Source organism: Gopherus evgoodei, chromosome 2 (genome assembly GCF_007399415.2).
Source record: "Gopherus evgoodei ecotype Sinaloan lineage chromosome 2, rGopEvg1_v1.p, whole genome shotgun sequence".
Taxonomy (NCBI): domain Eukaryota; kingdom Metazoa; phylum Chordata; order Testudines; family Testudinidae; genus Gopherus; species Gopherus evgoodei.
In genome coordinates, this window is record NC_044323.1 from 281,089,814 (window position 1) to 281,107,125 (window position 17,312).

Consider the following 17,312-nt stretch of genomic DNA (forward strand, 5'->3'; position numbering starts at 1 on the left):
CTTTTCTTGCTACAGTTCTCTCTCAGGCAGGAGATAAGCCTCAATGGCCCAAATTCACACATGATGTGTAAGGAGCTGGGTGTCAAAGTTACACATTGGCCAGTTCAGAGAAGTCTATGTGAGCAAGTTTAGAGTGAGTTTAAGTTAACAAAAACACTGAGGGAATCTTAAAAAAAGCGTAGATTATACTAGCCTAGAGTGTCAGTAGACTTTCCTAGATACATGCAATCACTGCCCCTGAGTTCCCATATTTCCACGCTGACTATAAGTGGGTTCCACTGAAAACATATCAATACAGAACATGGTTGGTTTTGAGGAATACATGCACTTTATTTTGAGCATTGCTTTGCTTGGATTCCAGCATTATTTTCCAAATCTTCCCCCGGTGTTCCATAAATTGTCCATGCAAAGGCAAAGCATAGCTGTGTCTGCCCCAGATTATTTTAATTGTGTTGATTTGCTATTTTGAAGGTAGGTCATGAAGTCTCAAAAGGAGATGGATTAAAAAGAAAGCCATGGTAACAGGGTGAAGGAATCTGGGAGGGTTAAAAATGAATTCATATAGACATGCTACCTTCTGAGCTTTGCCAAAAGGCGTATGCTTTCATTCGGAATGCAGTACGAAAACGCTCCTTATTATTCAAGCCAACATTCTTAGGCTCTTTAGAAGGATTTTCTTCAATGGCATCTACATTCAGAGGGGTAAATAGCTTTCCTTTAGTATTGGTACCACGAACCCGATCCAAGAGACCCAGCTTTTGGCTACAAAATAAGCAAAAGTGATCAATTTTCCTCCGTTAATGGAGACCAGTACACTGTAACTTGTTTTCATGATGCTGTTAATACATTAGATCCCAAATAAATGTTTCGCATACAAGACGGACACTGCTGGAGCTATGGTAATACATCAGTGTCTTCGTAACCAACAACGAAACTCAGTCGAGAATTCACTGTTGGGGACGGGGCATTATATCAATGCAGCCAATGTTACCATCCTCTCTACCTAGTCTGTCACACGGCTTCTGCTCCATTAACCTGGCTGAAGTGTCAGCTTTCTTATTAAGAAGATAAACACCAATATTTAGCCAGTATCATTATCTGATGATAGGGAGAATTGGCCTTTTCAGCTCAATGCCTCTTTAAGTGCTGGGTGCCTGTTAGGCTATTAAATGAGCTGCCCGTGCATAGTGATGATGAATGAGAGAAGTCTGAATGTGTGTTGGACTAAGAATACATTATTTTCAAAACAGCCCAGAACACAAAGACATTCCTAAGCAATTGCTCTGTACATGGCACTACAGGACACCCAGTTCTCACCCATTTAATTCCAGTCAAGATTCATGGTGGGGGAAATGAGGAGGGTGTCTTCTGACTGATAAGAATTTAAAGCATTCTGATGCCTTTCAGCCCTCTAGCAATTCATTTGGCTACCCTATTAGAATATTAATGCCATGAGAACGTGTGTTCTTCAGGGGACACTCTGCAGCTGGACCCACACCAGCCCCTCCATGCTAACCTCTGGACTGGCACCTGTGATCTTTCTGCTGGTTGAACGACTATATTGATAACCAAGAAGATTACTAAAACTTCTTATGGCAGCACAAAGTTATTTGCCACATGTCATGCCCAGTGAAATATTGAATAGGTGTCAGATCCTAAATTGAAAGTGTATTTGGCACTCCTCAGGGATTCTCCTGCATTGATTAAAGTATGGTGGTCAAGGTGTGGCTTGTGGGACAAATGCAGATCCATGAGTAACTGGACTACTCTCATCTTTACTAGGAGGTGTGGCCATTAAGACTATAGGAATGTAGGATATAGGTCTGGAAAGGGCTTCCTGGGTCACCAAGTCCAGTCCCCTGCTATCCCAGGTCATTCAATCAGGCTACAGTCAGATCATACAATCAGCAGACATTGTTCCACCTTGATTTGGACATTACAGCTAAGGGCAATTGCAGAATATTTCATTGTATCCAAATTATTGTGGCCCTCAACTATCTGTCTTATCTAAAGCTAATTGACCAATGGAATTGCTAAGGTGCCTATCACAATGAGTTATGTCCTAGAGATATTGATATTATTTAAGAAAAATCTTTGTATGGGGATGAGTTTTAGAAGGCTTGTTGGGCTTTTTTTACCAGTATTGTCAGTGTGAACACTGTATCTGTAGCCTAGTGAGATCACACAAATGCCTTGTCAGTACCTTGTATTTTTATATGTAAAACAACAATGAAATGCATTATATAAAACTCCCCACAAAACCTGGCCATGCCTTATAATTTCAGAGCAGAGATTAATGGCTACATAATTTTTTTCCCTATCAGTATGGACTGTTCCCATTGCTTCCTGTGTGTGGTGTGTAGTTACAGTCACACTGGTGATGAATGCCTGTATTTCTTTGCAAAAGCTAAAAGTAGTGCTGCAGATTGCAGCAGAGGCATTCAGAAAGTACATTCTTTGATCAGCTTGGGGGACAATTTGTTCCCTGTCGCAAATTAGAGCTCCCTCGGGGCTACTCTATGTTGCACTGGCTGTAGCATCTCCCTTGAGGCCTGCCAGCTCACGATTACCAGAATGCACCATGCTCAGACATCTAACTCAGGGAGGGTTTGAAAAAGCAGGGGAAACGAAGATAGTAAGATCGCTTGGATGAGTCATACACGCACCTTGAGGGTTACACCACAGAGATTCTGTTTGCTTGTTTAACTAAAATATAAAAGCACAGTTCTCAGAAGAAGATGCTGTTGTGAAAGGCTTTAAAGGAGAAGAGGGTGTCATTGGGAGACCCCTCAAAGGGGATTCTGGGAATAGGGACTGAAAGGAAGAAGGCATAGAAGTGGGCTTGGGGGTCAGAGTGAGTTAGATGAGCAGCAGGGACTGAACAATCATGGAGAAGTAAGACACATTTGAAGCAGGAAACGAAGAGTTTGAATCTGAGGCAGGAAGTAAAAGGTGAAGCTATTAAAGTGAAGTTATTTGAAACAGGGGCTGAGCAGGATCAGAGCTGGGCAAGGCAGAGGATTTTTGCAGCACAGTTTTAGACAGATTGGAGAGAGGATGGGGCGAGATTCAAGAAGGAGGATATTACAGCTGCTAGAGGATGAGAAGGTCAGATGGAAAGTGGTGCTGAAATGTTCAGAGCATCCTATGTGCATCAGATCTCCAGTGGAAGTAAGCTTCTCACTCACCATATTAATAATGAAGAGCGAATTGCAAAAGCTAAAGAGGTTTACTTTGGGCGAACAGCCTAAGGTTCAAAGCTGTATGCAGAGCAAGTGCTCTAGTAAGTGAGATGAAGATGAAATGCAAACTCAGTGCCCAAAGTTAGGCACCTTAATAAGTGGCCTCATTTCAAATAATGCTGAGCCCTTGCAGGTCCCATGAACTGTGTGTGTTCAGCACCTCTAAAAATCAGGCCTCTGGATGCCTAGAGGCTGATTTAGTTGCAGCGCTTTAGGCACTCTAATTTGCATATTTTGGCCTGAGGTCACTAGCAAAGATGAGCCCAAGCAATGAAGTTTAGGCCAGACGTCCTCAAAGTTCACTTTGGTTTGGGCCCATCAACATTTTCCAAAACTCACTTTTGGTTGAGACAAGACTGTGAGAAATTATCATGTGAAGCATGAACTTTCTGGTAGAGGTGCTAGGGCAGGGGTAGGCAACCTATGGCACGTGCCGAAGGTGGCACATGAGCTGATTTTCAGTGGCACTCACACTGCCTGGCCACCGGTCCAGGGAGATCTGCATTTTAATTTAATTTTAAATGAAGCTTCTTAAACATTTAAAACATTTAAAAAACATTTGAAACAAACATTTAAAAAACCTTATTTACTTTACATACAACAATAGTTTAGTTATATATTATAGACTTCTAGAAAGAGATCTCCTAAAAAGACTAGGCACACCACTTCTGAAAGGTTGCCGACCCCTGTGGTAGGATGACCAGAAAGCAAGTGTGAAAAATCAGGATGGGGGTAGGGGCTAGTAGGTACTAATATAAGAAAAAGCTCCAAATATTGGGACAGTCCCTCTAAAATTGGGACATCTGTCACCCTAAGAAGTGCTGAAGAAGGCAGAAAGTGGCAGAGATTGTGTGGTCGGGGGACTTCTTCAAATTTCCATAGAGAGCCAGAGGAAGCCTCATTCTGAAGAGTGGAGGGAGGGAAATGTGTTGGAACTGGGCATGAACTACATGTTGGCTATGTATAGCCTCTTTGTCCATCTCAGCTCCTCAGGCCTGTCTAGATACATGATAGGCTCCCTGTCTTACAATTCAAATGGCACACAGTGTTAATTGGGCATTCCTCTTAATGTACACAAAAGGGTTCTACTATATTATCTCTTGTTTGCAGATGGAGAAATAACTTGCTCAAGGCCACAGGAGTAGTCCTTATAGCATCTGGAACTCCAGAGTTCTTAAATTGTACTAACGGAACTAAATACCAGCTTCCTTAAGACAGCAGGTGGAAGCATTAGCCAGACCAATGCTGTGAGTGTGTGACCACAAGGAAATGGAAGTGTATTGGGACAGAGCTACAGTACAAAGGAACCAGAAAGCTTATCTCAGGATTTATTCTAAATTTGGAGCTAAGAAACCCTGCACTGGTTGTCTCAAAACAGGATTCCTTGCTTTTCCACACCTCCCTTCTGGAATGTAGGTCAAAATATTCCTCATCACTCAGCATGGCAGATGGCTTATTTGCAGCAAAAGCAGCAAAGAATCCTGTGGCACCTTATAGACTAACAGACGTTTTGGAGCATGAGCTTTCGTGGGTGAATACCCATTTCTTCAGATGCATGTGGTGGAAATATCCAGGGGCAGGTATATATATGCTAGCAAGCAAGCTAGGGATAATGAGGTCAGTTCAATCAGGGAGAATGAGGCCCTGTTCTAGCAGTTGAGGTGTGAAAACAAAGAGAGGAGAAACTGGTTCTGTAGTTGGCAAGCCATTCACAGTCTTTGTTCAATCCTGAGCTGATGGTGTCAAATTTGCAGATGAACTGAAGCTCAGCGGTTTCTCTTTGAAGTCTGGTCCTGAAGTTTTTTTGCTGCAGGATGGCCACCTTAAGGTCTGCTATAGTGTGGCCAGGGAGGCTGAAGTGCTCTCCTACAGGTTTTTGTTTCTTGGTTTTCACACCTCAACTGCTAGAACAGGGCCTCATCCTCCCTGACTGAACTGACCTCGTTATCTCTAGCTTGCTTGCTAGCATATATATACCTGTCCCTGGATATTTCCATCACATGCATCTGAAGAAGAGGGTATTCACCCACGAAAGCTCATGCTCCAAAATGTCTGTTAGTCTATAAGGTGCCACAGGATTCTTTGCTGCTTTTACAGATCCAGACTAACACGGCTACCCCTCTGATATTTGCAGCAAAGATCTCAACTGCATATGTCCACAAGATATTTTCTCTATTTTATTTATGATGAATAATCTAATCCTAAATCGTTCCCAGATTCTCCTTATACGCCAGAATTCTACCCTTTGAATCCATGAGCAGAATAATGCTCCTGCACGTTTATTTTTAAGGCCTTTATTTTGATTCATTCGCCAGTATTTTAGGTTGAAATCTGATGGAGAACTTTCAAGCTAATACCAACACTTGCTACAATATTAAACAATTACACAGCAGATACTGATATTCATGTCTGAACAAGGGCAATTACAGCAGTACAATATTCAGGAAATCATGCGTCAATTTCACTTGAGAAAAATGTTGCTCAGTTTACAGTGCATTGTGTACTAAAACTCTCCGGATTTCTTTCCAGATAAAAAATCATCAGCAGGCAACGAGTGGGCTTTATTCTCATTTCCAGCAGATGAATTTTGGATCTATTAAAACAAAGACCTGGAAACATTGTATCTTATTACATGATCTCCTTCATGAACACAGCATGTCCATGACTCAATATCGAAGTATTAAAACATGCAGAGATCACATCGCTCTTCATAAGTGTGACTAGGGCAGTGGTTCCCACATACTCGAACAGGTATGGCTACTGGTAGAGCTCAAGCTTCTGGCATTGGTATTGGAGTGTTTTTTGTCCCCTTGGCATGCGGTTCCATGGCAAATTCCTCCCTTACACAAAATTCTGATTCTGGGGTGGAACTTTTAACAACTTTCATGGCAAATCCTAAACACAAAGTGGTTACAGAATGAGGACCATCATGACAAACCTGTGGAGCACCATCAATGCCCACCTCCCACTCAATCGTGTGCACTCTTAAGCTGTGATGGAATCTGAACTGCTCCAAACTTCAGACTTGTGCAACTAAGCACAGACCCAAGTTAGATGCACCTACGCTCCATAGTGGATCATATGAAACTGCTGAAGGGGAGGCAAGCTGACGTGCAGCACAGAGACTCAGCACAAAGGCCAGATGCTCAGTTCATTGATACAGAAAAATTCTGCCCTCTAATTCTCACTTGCAACTTCCACTGACTTCGGTGTGAATTGTGCTGGAGTTTCTGAGAGTGGAATGTGATTGTTGAGTGTATGAGGAAGGATTGGGGGTCACTGGCTGCTGCAGCTGAGGTTTTACACTCACCCTAGAAGGGTGGGAACCACTGAACTATAAGATTAGTTCCAGAAACTATCATACAAGACAATAATGCAGTTTCATCCTGTCATGCAAGTCAGACACTCCCTTCTCTGGAATGATTTTTGTTTTGTTTTGTGGGGGTTTTTTTGCACCTAATACTGGCGTTCCATAAACTCACGATATTTGTGCAAGAATGAAAAAAACCAAAGTGATAATCCTGACAATGGATCAAATATAACCCCCTTCCTATATTTATAATTTTAATCCCCAAAAATAAAACACAATCTAATAAAATAAAATAAAAAGATCCAGTCAGGAACTCTTCTAATACATTTTTTTTAAAAAAAGTTTTGTAATAATATTTTTAGATCTGTTTTGTAGCTCAAATAATTGGAAGCGCAAGGCAGTCATGCTTACCCCAATTTTTACTACATTAGCAACCGTATCTTACATGGGTGAGCTTAGCTCTGGGGAGTCAAACTTGTATTGCATTAGCTTACGGAGACATAGTGCACAAACAACAGATGTAACAGGTCAGATTTTCAAAAGCACTTAGCTTTGGCCTAACTCAGCTCCCACTGAAGTTAATAGGATATTGATGTCAATAGGTCAATGCTGAGTCCTGAAAAATCCATCCTCAATTAATTCTCCAATATATCAAAAGCCTTCTGTAAATTGTCTTAGGCCTGGTCTACACTACGTATTTAAACTGAATTTAGCAGCGTTAAACCGATTTAACCCTGCACCTGTCCACACAATGAAGCCCTTTATATCGATATAAAGGGCTCTTTAAACCGATTTCTGTACTCCTCCCCGACGAGAGAAGTAGCGCTGAAATTGGTATTGCCATGTCGGATTAGGGTTAGTATGGCCGCAAATCGACGGTATTGGCCTCTGGGCGGTATCCCACAGTGCACCATTGTGTCCGCTCTGGAAAGCAATCTGAACTTGTATGCACTGGCCAGGTAGACAGGAAAAGCCCTGCGAACTTTTGAATTTAATTTCTTGTTTGCCCAGCGTGGAGCTCTGATCAGCATGGGTGGCGATGCAGTCCCAAATCCAAAAAGAGCTCCAGGACGGACCGTACGGGAGATATTGGATCTGATCGTTGTATGATGAGACCAACCTGTTCTATCAGAGCTCCGTTCCAGAAGACAAATGCCAAAGCATTTGAAAAAATCTCCAGGCTATGATACAGAATCTCCAGCACAGCGCAGTGTGACAAGCGTAATGGAAAGCCAAAGAATCAAATGGACGCTCATGGAGGGAGGAAGGGGGTACTGAGGACTCCAGCTATCCCACAGTCCCCGCAGTCTCCGAAAAGCATTTGCATTCTTGGATGAGCTCCCAATGCCCGAAGGGTCAAAAACGTTTTCCCGGGTGTTTCAGGGTATATGTCGTCAATTTACACCCTCCCCCCCCGAAAGAAAAGGGAAAAAAACGTTTCTTGCCTTTTTTCAATGTCACCCTATGTCTACTGCATGCTGCTGGTAGATGGGGTGCTGCAGCGCTGAACATCAGCATCCCCTTCCCGGTGGCAGATGGAACAATATGACTGCTATCCATTGTCATCATCAGCCTGTGAGTGCTCCTGGCTGGCCTTGGTGAGGTCGGCTGGGGGTGCCTAGGTAAAAATGGGAATGACTCTCAGTCATCCCTGGCAGATGGTACAGAACGGCTGGTAACTGTCCTCATCATAGCAACTGGAGGCTGAGCTCTATCAGCCACCCCCCCTTTCATGTCTAAAGAAAAGATTCTGTACTGCCTGGGCTATCACAGCAGTGAGAGGCTGCGCTCCTCTCCCCTACTACCCTTTAATGTCCTGCCTGGACTATCATAGCAGCTGGAGGATTCCTCTCCCTCATTTTATCTCACTAAATCGTCAGTGTTCCTTATTCCTACATTCTTTGTTACTTCATCACACAAATGGGGGGACACGGCCACAGTAGCCCAGGAAGGTTGGGGGAGGAGGGAAGCAACGGTTGGGGTTGTTGCAGAGGCACCCCTAGAACGGCATGCAGCTCATCATTTCTGCGGGATCTCTGGGGCTCTGACACGGAGTGGCTGTGCTCTCTGGTTCTCTAGTACACTTGCCCCATATTCTAGGCAGGACTGACTTTAATTTTAGACTAAACATAAAGAAGGGAATGACCCAGGGAGTCATTCCCATTTTTGTCCATGCGTCACCGGCCGACCTCAGCAAGGCCAGCCGGGAGCGCCCATAACAGCAGCAGACGGTACAAAATGACTGATAACCGTCATCTCATCGCCAATTTACAATGGCAGACAGTGCAATAGGGATGGTAACCGTCTCTGCTACCTTGCAAAGGCAAATGAATGCTGCTGTATAGCACTGTAGTACCACGTCTGTCAGCAGCATCCAGTCAGTACACATACGGTGACAGTGATAAGGCAAAACGGGCTCCATGGTTGCCATGCTATGGTGTCTTCCAGGGAAATCCAGGGAAAAAGGGCGCGAAATGAGTGTCTGCTGTTGCTTTCACGGAGGAAGGATTGAGTGATGACATTTACCCAGAATCACCCACGACACTGTTTTTGCATTGGGATCTCAACCCAGAATTCCAATGGGCGGGGGAGACTGCGAGAACTAAGGGATAGCTACGGGATAGCTACCCACAGTGTAATGCTCCGGAAATCGACGTTAGCCTCGGTACATGGACGTACACCGCCGAATTAATGTGCTTAGTGTGCCTGCGTGCACTCGACTTTATACAATCTGTTTTACAAAACCGGTTTATGTAAAATCGGAATAATCCCGTAGTGTAGGCATACCTTAGTGATCACTCTTCCAAAATACTTCCAAACATCAGCCAATTAATCCTCAACACACCTCTTTGAGGAAAGCAAATAGATATGACATTCTGCACAAGGGAAAACTCAGGGAAAACATTATATTCAGCCCTAAAATAATCAAGGACAACTCCTCCTGATAACTCACACCTATGCTTAAGGAGCCAGGACTAGAATCCTAATTCATGAGGTCCAAAATTGCAGATTTCTAACATGTAAGCTATAGAAAAATACTTTTAGCTACTAGTGGTAATAGTAAATCCCTCATCTTCTCGGTGTTTCAGCCACCAGAGAGCAACACTATTCACTCACAAAGCCAATACGTCACAGATCCTTCCATTAGCACCCTGCGGGCCCAATTATTCTGAGAGGTTCTGAGCACTTCTTGGGAGGCACTCAGCAGCTTGAAGGCTTGGGTCATCTAGGCTGTTTTCATGTTGGGGGTGAGGGGAAGGATGGATGGAAGAAGAATTAATGAGCTATAGCAGAATGATAAAAAATTGTGAGGATAAAATAAAATGCTTGGCAATTTAGGCAAAAATCAGTTTTCACAATAATGCATCTAGGGGAAGTCTCATCTTCTGTGTGAGCTGGAATTGTCTGGAACAGAGTGCGGCCAAGCTAAGGACAAAGCAGGGGCCCAAGCTGAGCTGGGGAGCAGAGCCGTGCCAGCCAGAGGGGCCAGAAAAGCAGGCCAGGGAGCTGGAGGCAGAACAGCAGCAATAGTGCTGAGGCAGAGTGGTAGAGCTGGAGCTGAGGCAGAGTGGAGCCAGGTGCGGTGAGCAACTGGGGAGAGCAAAGGGGACCCTGGACAGTGGGCCCAGCACAGAGAGACGTCCCCAGCCAAGAGGCCCAGCAGGCCAGACTTGGAGGGGGACTGTAAGCCCGCCGGGGTGGGGGTGATGCTGGGAAGAAGGGTCCTGCCACCTAAAGCCTGAGGGTGTGTGGCCACTGCCAGAGCAAGTGTCCAACCCGCAGCATCCCTGTAGCACAGCAGGGGCCTCAGGATGGGGCCTGGGACTTGTGAGAAACAGACTGAACTTCCCTGACATTCCAGAAACACTGGTTGTGATGTCCCCGTGCCACAGAGAGGGATGATGTGTTTTCCTTTAATTTTTTCCTTATTTTTAAAAACTGGTTGCTGTTTAATAAATTGTATTTGCTTTGAACTGTATGTAATGATCAGTGGGTCAGGGAAGCACCCAGTGCAGAGAGAGTACCCCGGAGCGGGGACACTCTAGCCCCTTCCCTAAGTGACCATGACAAGGTTGGGGGTCAAGCTCCCCAGGAATCCTGGGCCCAGCCTTGCTGGGGTTACGAAGACTCGGCCACATAGGAGAGTGAAATGGGAGCCCTTGAGGTCAGGCAGGCCTCTGGGTAAAGGAAGTGGGAGCGAAGACTCAGATCCTTTCACTCGTCCATTTCACCATGATAGTGTATAAGCCAGGAAAGTTCCCCACAATAGCGGGACCATTCCCCCGCTTACACTCAGAACACCTTCCCAATGGAGCTAAACCCTCAGGAAAAGCCTGAGTCAACAGACAGGCCTTGCAATGCATCCTGGAGAAGAACAGAACTAGGCTATGTCAGACAAAGGAGGAGAAGTGAATTCATCTTTCTACAGCAAAATTTCTATGTGATACTCATAGTAACTAGCAATCCAGTATTTAAGGTGCTAGAGGAATGAAAGGCAGATGAACAAGACTTCTGGCATGAAGACATAACCTGGTAAATCCTGACTAGAGATGAATTAAGAGAATGGGCTAAATGCTGCCTTGTAGAGTATGTACCATCTATGGGGGAGGAACTGTTTTTCACAGAGCAGCAGCAACATGCATGGCAGAGCTGAATCTACCAGGAAGGCATACCCAGCACTCGTACCAGGGTCCCATCTTTCCTGTCAGCATCAACCATCCTATCCTGTGCCAGCACCAGGGACCATGGACAACCAGGCCTGCTTTTCATCCAACCACATCACGTAACTGCATGGTTTTACCCTACATGGAAGGGGAGATCCAGTAAAACTTTGGGGTGCCACAAAAATCATATCAGCCTTCCCCCCTCACAGACACTCTCATGCAGCCTCACTAGCGGATACATTCCTCTTCCCTCTACAGCCTCCCCAGTGGCCCTTTCCTCTCCTCCCCAAACAGTCCACCCTAAATAGTCGCATACAGCTGTGAGTCTATCGCACCACTGGGCCCAGATTCAAGAGTCTTCTCTTAAACCACTGTTGCACCTGACTAATGTTCTATTTGTTTATGGAAATGAGAGAAAGACAATACTGAATTTATATCAGAATGTGTGTGTGCGCGCGGACGCACATGTATATATTATATCTACTCTCATTGAAATCATATGGAGATTTGCTGCTGAGTTCAGTGGGCAGAGAATGGAGATTTTAAAAACTATTGTTCATCACCCAACCTTGCCTCAGTTTTAGTCTATATACTACTTATTTATTCCTAGCTCCTCTTCGACAGGCACAGCTCAACTCCTCGTACTCCCCTGCACTGCAAAACTCAAACAATACACTTTGCTGCTACAACTTTCTCACTAAGAGCTTCATGGCTGCCAGATACTGGAGACACAAACACTTTTTGGGCCACTCCATGTACTAAGAAAGCAAGCCTTCATCATTTGTTTCTATGAAATGTGAAAGGAAACCAGCAGTGTAATATAAATTATAATATCCTTTATTAAATCTAAATTGTAAGCAGAGTCAGGATGAGCGCTACCCTGACATCTAGTGGTGAATTGTAGTGAGTTGTGGAAAAGAACTTCAGGGGTTGATCTTGTTGGCATAGGCACACCCACCCCGCCTAGCATGAACTCACAGCAGCCCAAATGGTCACTTTGGCTGCTGTGGGATCCCCGGTTTCTCTATTATTGGGGCAGGAAGAATATCCTGTTACCCTGATTATGTGAATCAGGGACAATTAAACTGTTTTAGGCCAGAGGGACTTGCTATCAGCTAAGTAGCACTCGCTAGACAAGGGACATGTGTTCCAAAACCTGATGAATTGAGAGAGAGAGAGAGGTTGGGGGCAGGTATTTGCACTTGATGGTATGGGTCCCTTTTGATGGCCTGAAATGCCAATTGCACCTCTTCCTCTCTCTACTGTGGAATATCAGAGCTAATTTTAATTCTATTAGGAGTCTAGTGACAGGCTGCTGAGCTGAATTCATGGTGGGCAATGGTACACCAGAATTGAGGCTCTCCTACTGCAAGCTGAACTCACTAAAGAGCTAAAATCACTAAGAGCTGAAATCATTGAGTGCTGGGGTGAGGTGGGGGGCTGAAGCTATGTTGCTGAGTGGGTAGTGGAGTGGAGCAGTTTGTGGGATGACTGGAGCAGCTGGTGGGACAGCTGGTGGAGTGGAGTGGCTGGTGGAGCAGCTTGTGGTGAAGGCTGCAGCAGAACCCCATTGAGAGGTGGGGTAGTCGGCCTTGAACCACGTAAGGTGCCCCTTAACACTGCTGTGATCCCCCTCCTCCTGGCTGGGAGGTAAAACTCTGCAGATAAACTTTTGAACTCTGGGCTTGCACTGACCAGGGACAGAGACTTTTGGGTTCTTGAGCTTTTGGGACTTTGGGTGATCTTCTGGGTTGCTGGACTTAAGACCCTAAGGGGAAAAGAATGCTGCCAAACTAACCTGGGGGTGAGTCTTTTGCTCATGATTTGTGTTACAAATCCTGTTTGTGGTGTTTCCACAGCATGATGCTGCATTGTTTCCCTCCTTTATTAAAAGGATTTTGCTACACTCAGACTCCGTGCTTGCGAGAGGGGAAGTATTGCCTTTTAGAGGTGCCCAGGGGTGGTATGTAATTGTCCCAGGTCACCGGGTGGGGGCTCAAGCCGGTTTTGCATTGCATTATTGAAACCGAACCCCTAGATATTGAACCCGGCCCTTGTTGCTGCCAACTCAGACGGGCAGAAGGGTTACATAATTAAAAAGAAGAGCAAGTCACTTAGCAATTTTAATTGTGTTAGTTGTAATAGAACAATCAGCAGTCAGACAGGAAGCTGTCATACTGACAGCATCATGGGGTCTGATCCAAAGTCTACTGAGGTCAATGGGAACTGCACACACCTGCCTATTTTTCTGGAGTGGTTCAAAACTCCTTTCCCTGTGCTGGCTGGCAGTAATGATTGCAAGATCAGTAACCATTCTGCTGAAGAAGGCTATTGTTTCAAAAGAAGCCACAGCCTAGGGAAACAAAGGATCCTGGGGTAATATTTTCAAAAGCACCAAAGTGACTTAGAAGCCAAAGTCCTGCTGAGTTTCACTAAGAGTCTGAGTGACTTAACTGCTTTTGAAATTTTTATTCCTAGTGCATATGTGGTTTCCTAGTGTGTTTAAGGAGCTGCAGTCTGACTCATATCACATCCCTACTCATTGATGAAACCTTACTGCTTTTCAGTAGGGATCTGCTCCAAAGCCCACCAAAGTCAATGGGAGTCTACCATTGGAAATGCCAATGGACTTTACATCAAACCCTAAATAAGAGAGGGTTTTTTTTTGTTTTTTTTTTTAAGAACTGCCAGGGGACTTTAGTAATACTGTCCGTCCATCTTAGGATTTCATTACACCTGTTCTCAAGGAGCTTGTGAATGTAGTGAATTACAACAATCATGATTTCTCATATCAAGATATTGCAGTGTTATTAACCAACAAGGTTAGTTAGAAGACTCAAATTCTCCCAATAACAACCTGAATGCTGAACCACGGTTCTACCGCATAGTCTAACACAAGTCTATTTAGGCCAATCCTTAGATGTAAACAACTAGTTAGGTTAGTTACAAAATTCCATAGTACCGTACATTTTGTACACATCATATCTTTGATCCATTATTAAAGGAAAGAATAAAGGAAGCACTCAGAAATACATTGTTTAATTGTTTTAAATTAATATTTACAGTGTTAATAGCATTTTTTGTTAGTGGCATGTGAGCCTACAAACAAAACATTAACCATGAGGAATTTTTCAACCATGATATTAAAGCAAGAATATAATCATGACAGTTACATACCTGGCAGTACCATCCAATTGCTCTTTTCTTTTAGGGAAAAGAAGAGCGAAAGCAACAGGAAAAAGCAAAGAGAGAAGAAGTGTGTGTTAAATTCAGAAGTTTTCTTTCTGGCATTGCTGTAGAGCAGTGGTTCTCATCTTTTCCATACTGCAACCCCGTGTTACAACGAAAAAAGCTCTGGCATTCCTCTCCCAACTAGCCATAAAGAAAACAAACCTGTTTATGACCCTTATGTTGAGGACCTAGACTTCAGTGAATAGTTAAGTTCCACATTTCACTTCAATTATAAAGTCCTCCAGGTAGGCTTGCGTGGATAGGCAAGCTTGACATCACACCACTGAGTCAGAACTCCCAATGATCACCTGCTCCTCTGAGGAAGCTGAGAATTAGCATTTTGAACAAAACATTGAGCTCAAGGAACTCTTTGGAAATGGTTGAATTTTTTCAATGGGCAGTGTGGAAAGAGAAACTGGAGTAGTAGGGAGAGAAATGAGAAGAGTAGAAAAATGAATGGAGTCCTAAATCAGTGATAACCCCATAACTGGAACAAACTCTAAGTGTATCTACCGTAGGCACAATGCTGCATTAGGAGGGATAGAGAGTAGAGAGTAATTGTAATGGCACTTTTAATCTATAGAGCTCAACGTGAGGAAAGATTATTATCCCCATGCACAGGCAGGGAAATTGAGGCTCATACACAGGTCTGCAAAAGTCTGCAAAGGTTTACATTAATTTGGAGTGTTTCTGGTTTTTGGCACCTAAACTCAAGAGAACAGATTTGAAAACAAAACAATCAGGAAAAAATATGACCCCCACTTCTCCAAAAAAAAAAAAGTGTTTCTCATGAACTCTCTCCACTACAATATCCTATCCTCAGCTAATGGCTGCAAAGGGATACAATTATAAAAATCACTTAGCCCTTCCCCCTGGATTCATTAGACAATTAAATAGCTCCACTTACAAAAGGCCAACATTAGTTCAGTTAATTATTCTGGTCTACATGGGTTCTGATACCACACCCATCATTGTGATGTCAGAACACTCTGGTCAATACAGTTCAAGAGGGAGGAGAAAGAATCCTCAGCATTAACAAAAACCTTAAATATAAAAGAATACTGTCAGTTCTGTGCATGTCAGTCAACTATTCCCAAGGTCTTCTGTAAAATCCAGGTTACAAGTGCCCTCAGGATTTAAAATGGAGGCACACAAAGCTGCTCCTGAGATGTCATGCTGGGTAAAATCCAAAGAAATTGACTCCATAATAGACTCTTAGTTTTCCCCTTTGCTAAAAGCCAATTTCTGCTCATTCTCCCATTTCAAAGAGTTCACTAACAGACTGCTAATGTGCATCAACAGGGTCCACATAGACAATTAGTCTGCAGATTCTGTGAGGCAGATTCATACCCCCACTCACCACAAACTATTTGTTTGTGTAGACAAGCCAACAGAAAGAAAGAAAAGAAAGAAAGATCAAAGGCCTGTTCATCAGGTAGATTTTTCCCAGCTTGTCTCCCAGCAGTGCGATTTCACAAAGCCCTTTCTAAAAGCAAACTCCCTACTTACCAGGGTGGATAGCAATCAACAATTTTAAAAAAATCACATTTCTTATATTTAAATTGGATTTTTTCAATTTAAATTGGATTTCTTTGATAAAATGTTTTTTGAGGGAAAAAACCTATCTAAAGATAGTTTTAATTCAGGGACATTATAGCTCAAAGATATCTCATCATGGAATAGGGATTATAAATTCTAATTCTATAGTATGAGACAATATATTCATGTAATATTTAAGCAAAGTTTTGTAATTGAGTTCCAATAGTTCACGAATTAGGGTCCCAATCTTATGGAGTTCCAGGAGCTTCTGTGTAGATTATTTAGGTTACTCTTTCTATCTACCCAATGGGACTCAGTGCTCAGTCTAGAAGATACAATCAGAGATGCTTAATTTTACAGTTCTCAAACTGTGAATCTGTGTCTCCAGAGGTAACATGCTTTTTAACAGCAAAAATGTTTTTAAATAAATAAATAATATATAGAGGTGAGAAATAACAGACCTCAACCCTATTGTCCCCCTGCAAATTTGTGTACACAGAGTCAATCCCTTACCTCTCTTTAAAAGTGCAAAGTTTCAAAAAGTTCAATGAATAGAAGATTGTTGGGGGAGGAATAGATCTGGACAAGGTGAAGTCTGGAAATAAATGTGAGAAGGGAGGGAGGCAACTGAAACAAAAGTGAAACAAAGCAGCATATTCCGGAAGTCTTGGTGTCTTTCTGAGTTCATTGATTTGAGATCTACCATAGCATTCTCTGACTAGAAGGGAAAACCTATAATGGCAGCAGGCTATTAAAAAGATCCAGTTTGGGAATATTTTAATGAAGTTCCTCCACCTCTGGGTAAGACAGGCATGCATGCAAAAAGCAAACAGTGCAACAAAGAAATTCAAGGCCCGGTTTCCCGAATAAAACAACAGCATGAGAAGTGTTCCTTCTTAGGAGGAAGCTGCATTGAAGATGATGAAAGGAACATGTCTGAACATGCAGGATCTCCAGGTTGGTAAACATTTTTATTTCATACTTGTTTCTTAAGGACTGCCTGTCTTTTTTCTGGACTATTCTTGAATTCTCATGTTTGAGCAAAAAATATAGTTGTTACTCTATGGTACTACCATTTTAGATGCAGTTGTGATAAAAAATAAATAGCTGACACAGGCAGATCTTCCTTTTACAATTTCATCTTTAAAGTAGTAGTGTGCATCAGTGAATGCAATGAGTAATACTAAATGAGCAGTATGACAATAATAATTAAATAACTGCACTGACTTATTTTGCTTAGGGGAATCCATCATCAACATACAGGATTCTGAAGACTATCCACCTTCAAGATCACCATAATTTTCTGTAGTTTCAGAGTTATTTTCT

General features: G+C 43.1%; 1 protein-coding gene across 1 annotated transcript in view; it reads right to left on the reverse strand.

Moving 5' to 3' along the window:
* The window catches only part of KCNQ3 (potassium voltage-gated channel subfamily Q member 3), a 270,864-nt gene that overhangs the window by 14,748 nt on the left and 238,804 nt on the right, over positions 1-17,312 (reverse strand). Inside the window, exons 9-10 of the mRNA XM_030553844.1 lie at positions 14,394-14,420; positions 575-762 (exon numbers count right to left, since the gene is read on the reverse strand). Of these exons, the coding sequence (XP_030409704.1) occupies positions 575-762; positions 14,394-14,420 (215 nt within the window). The remainder of the gene's footprint in view (positions 1-574; positions 763-14,393; positions 14,421-17,312) is intronic.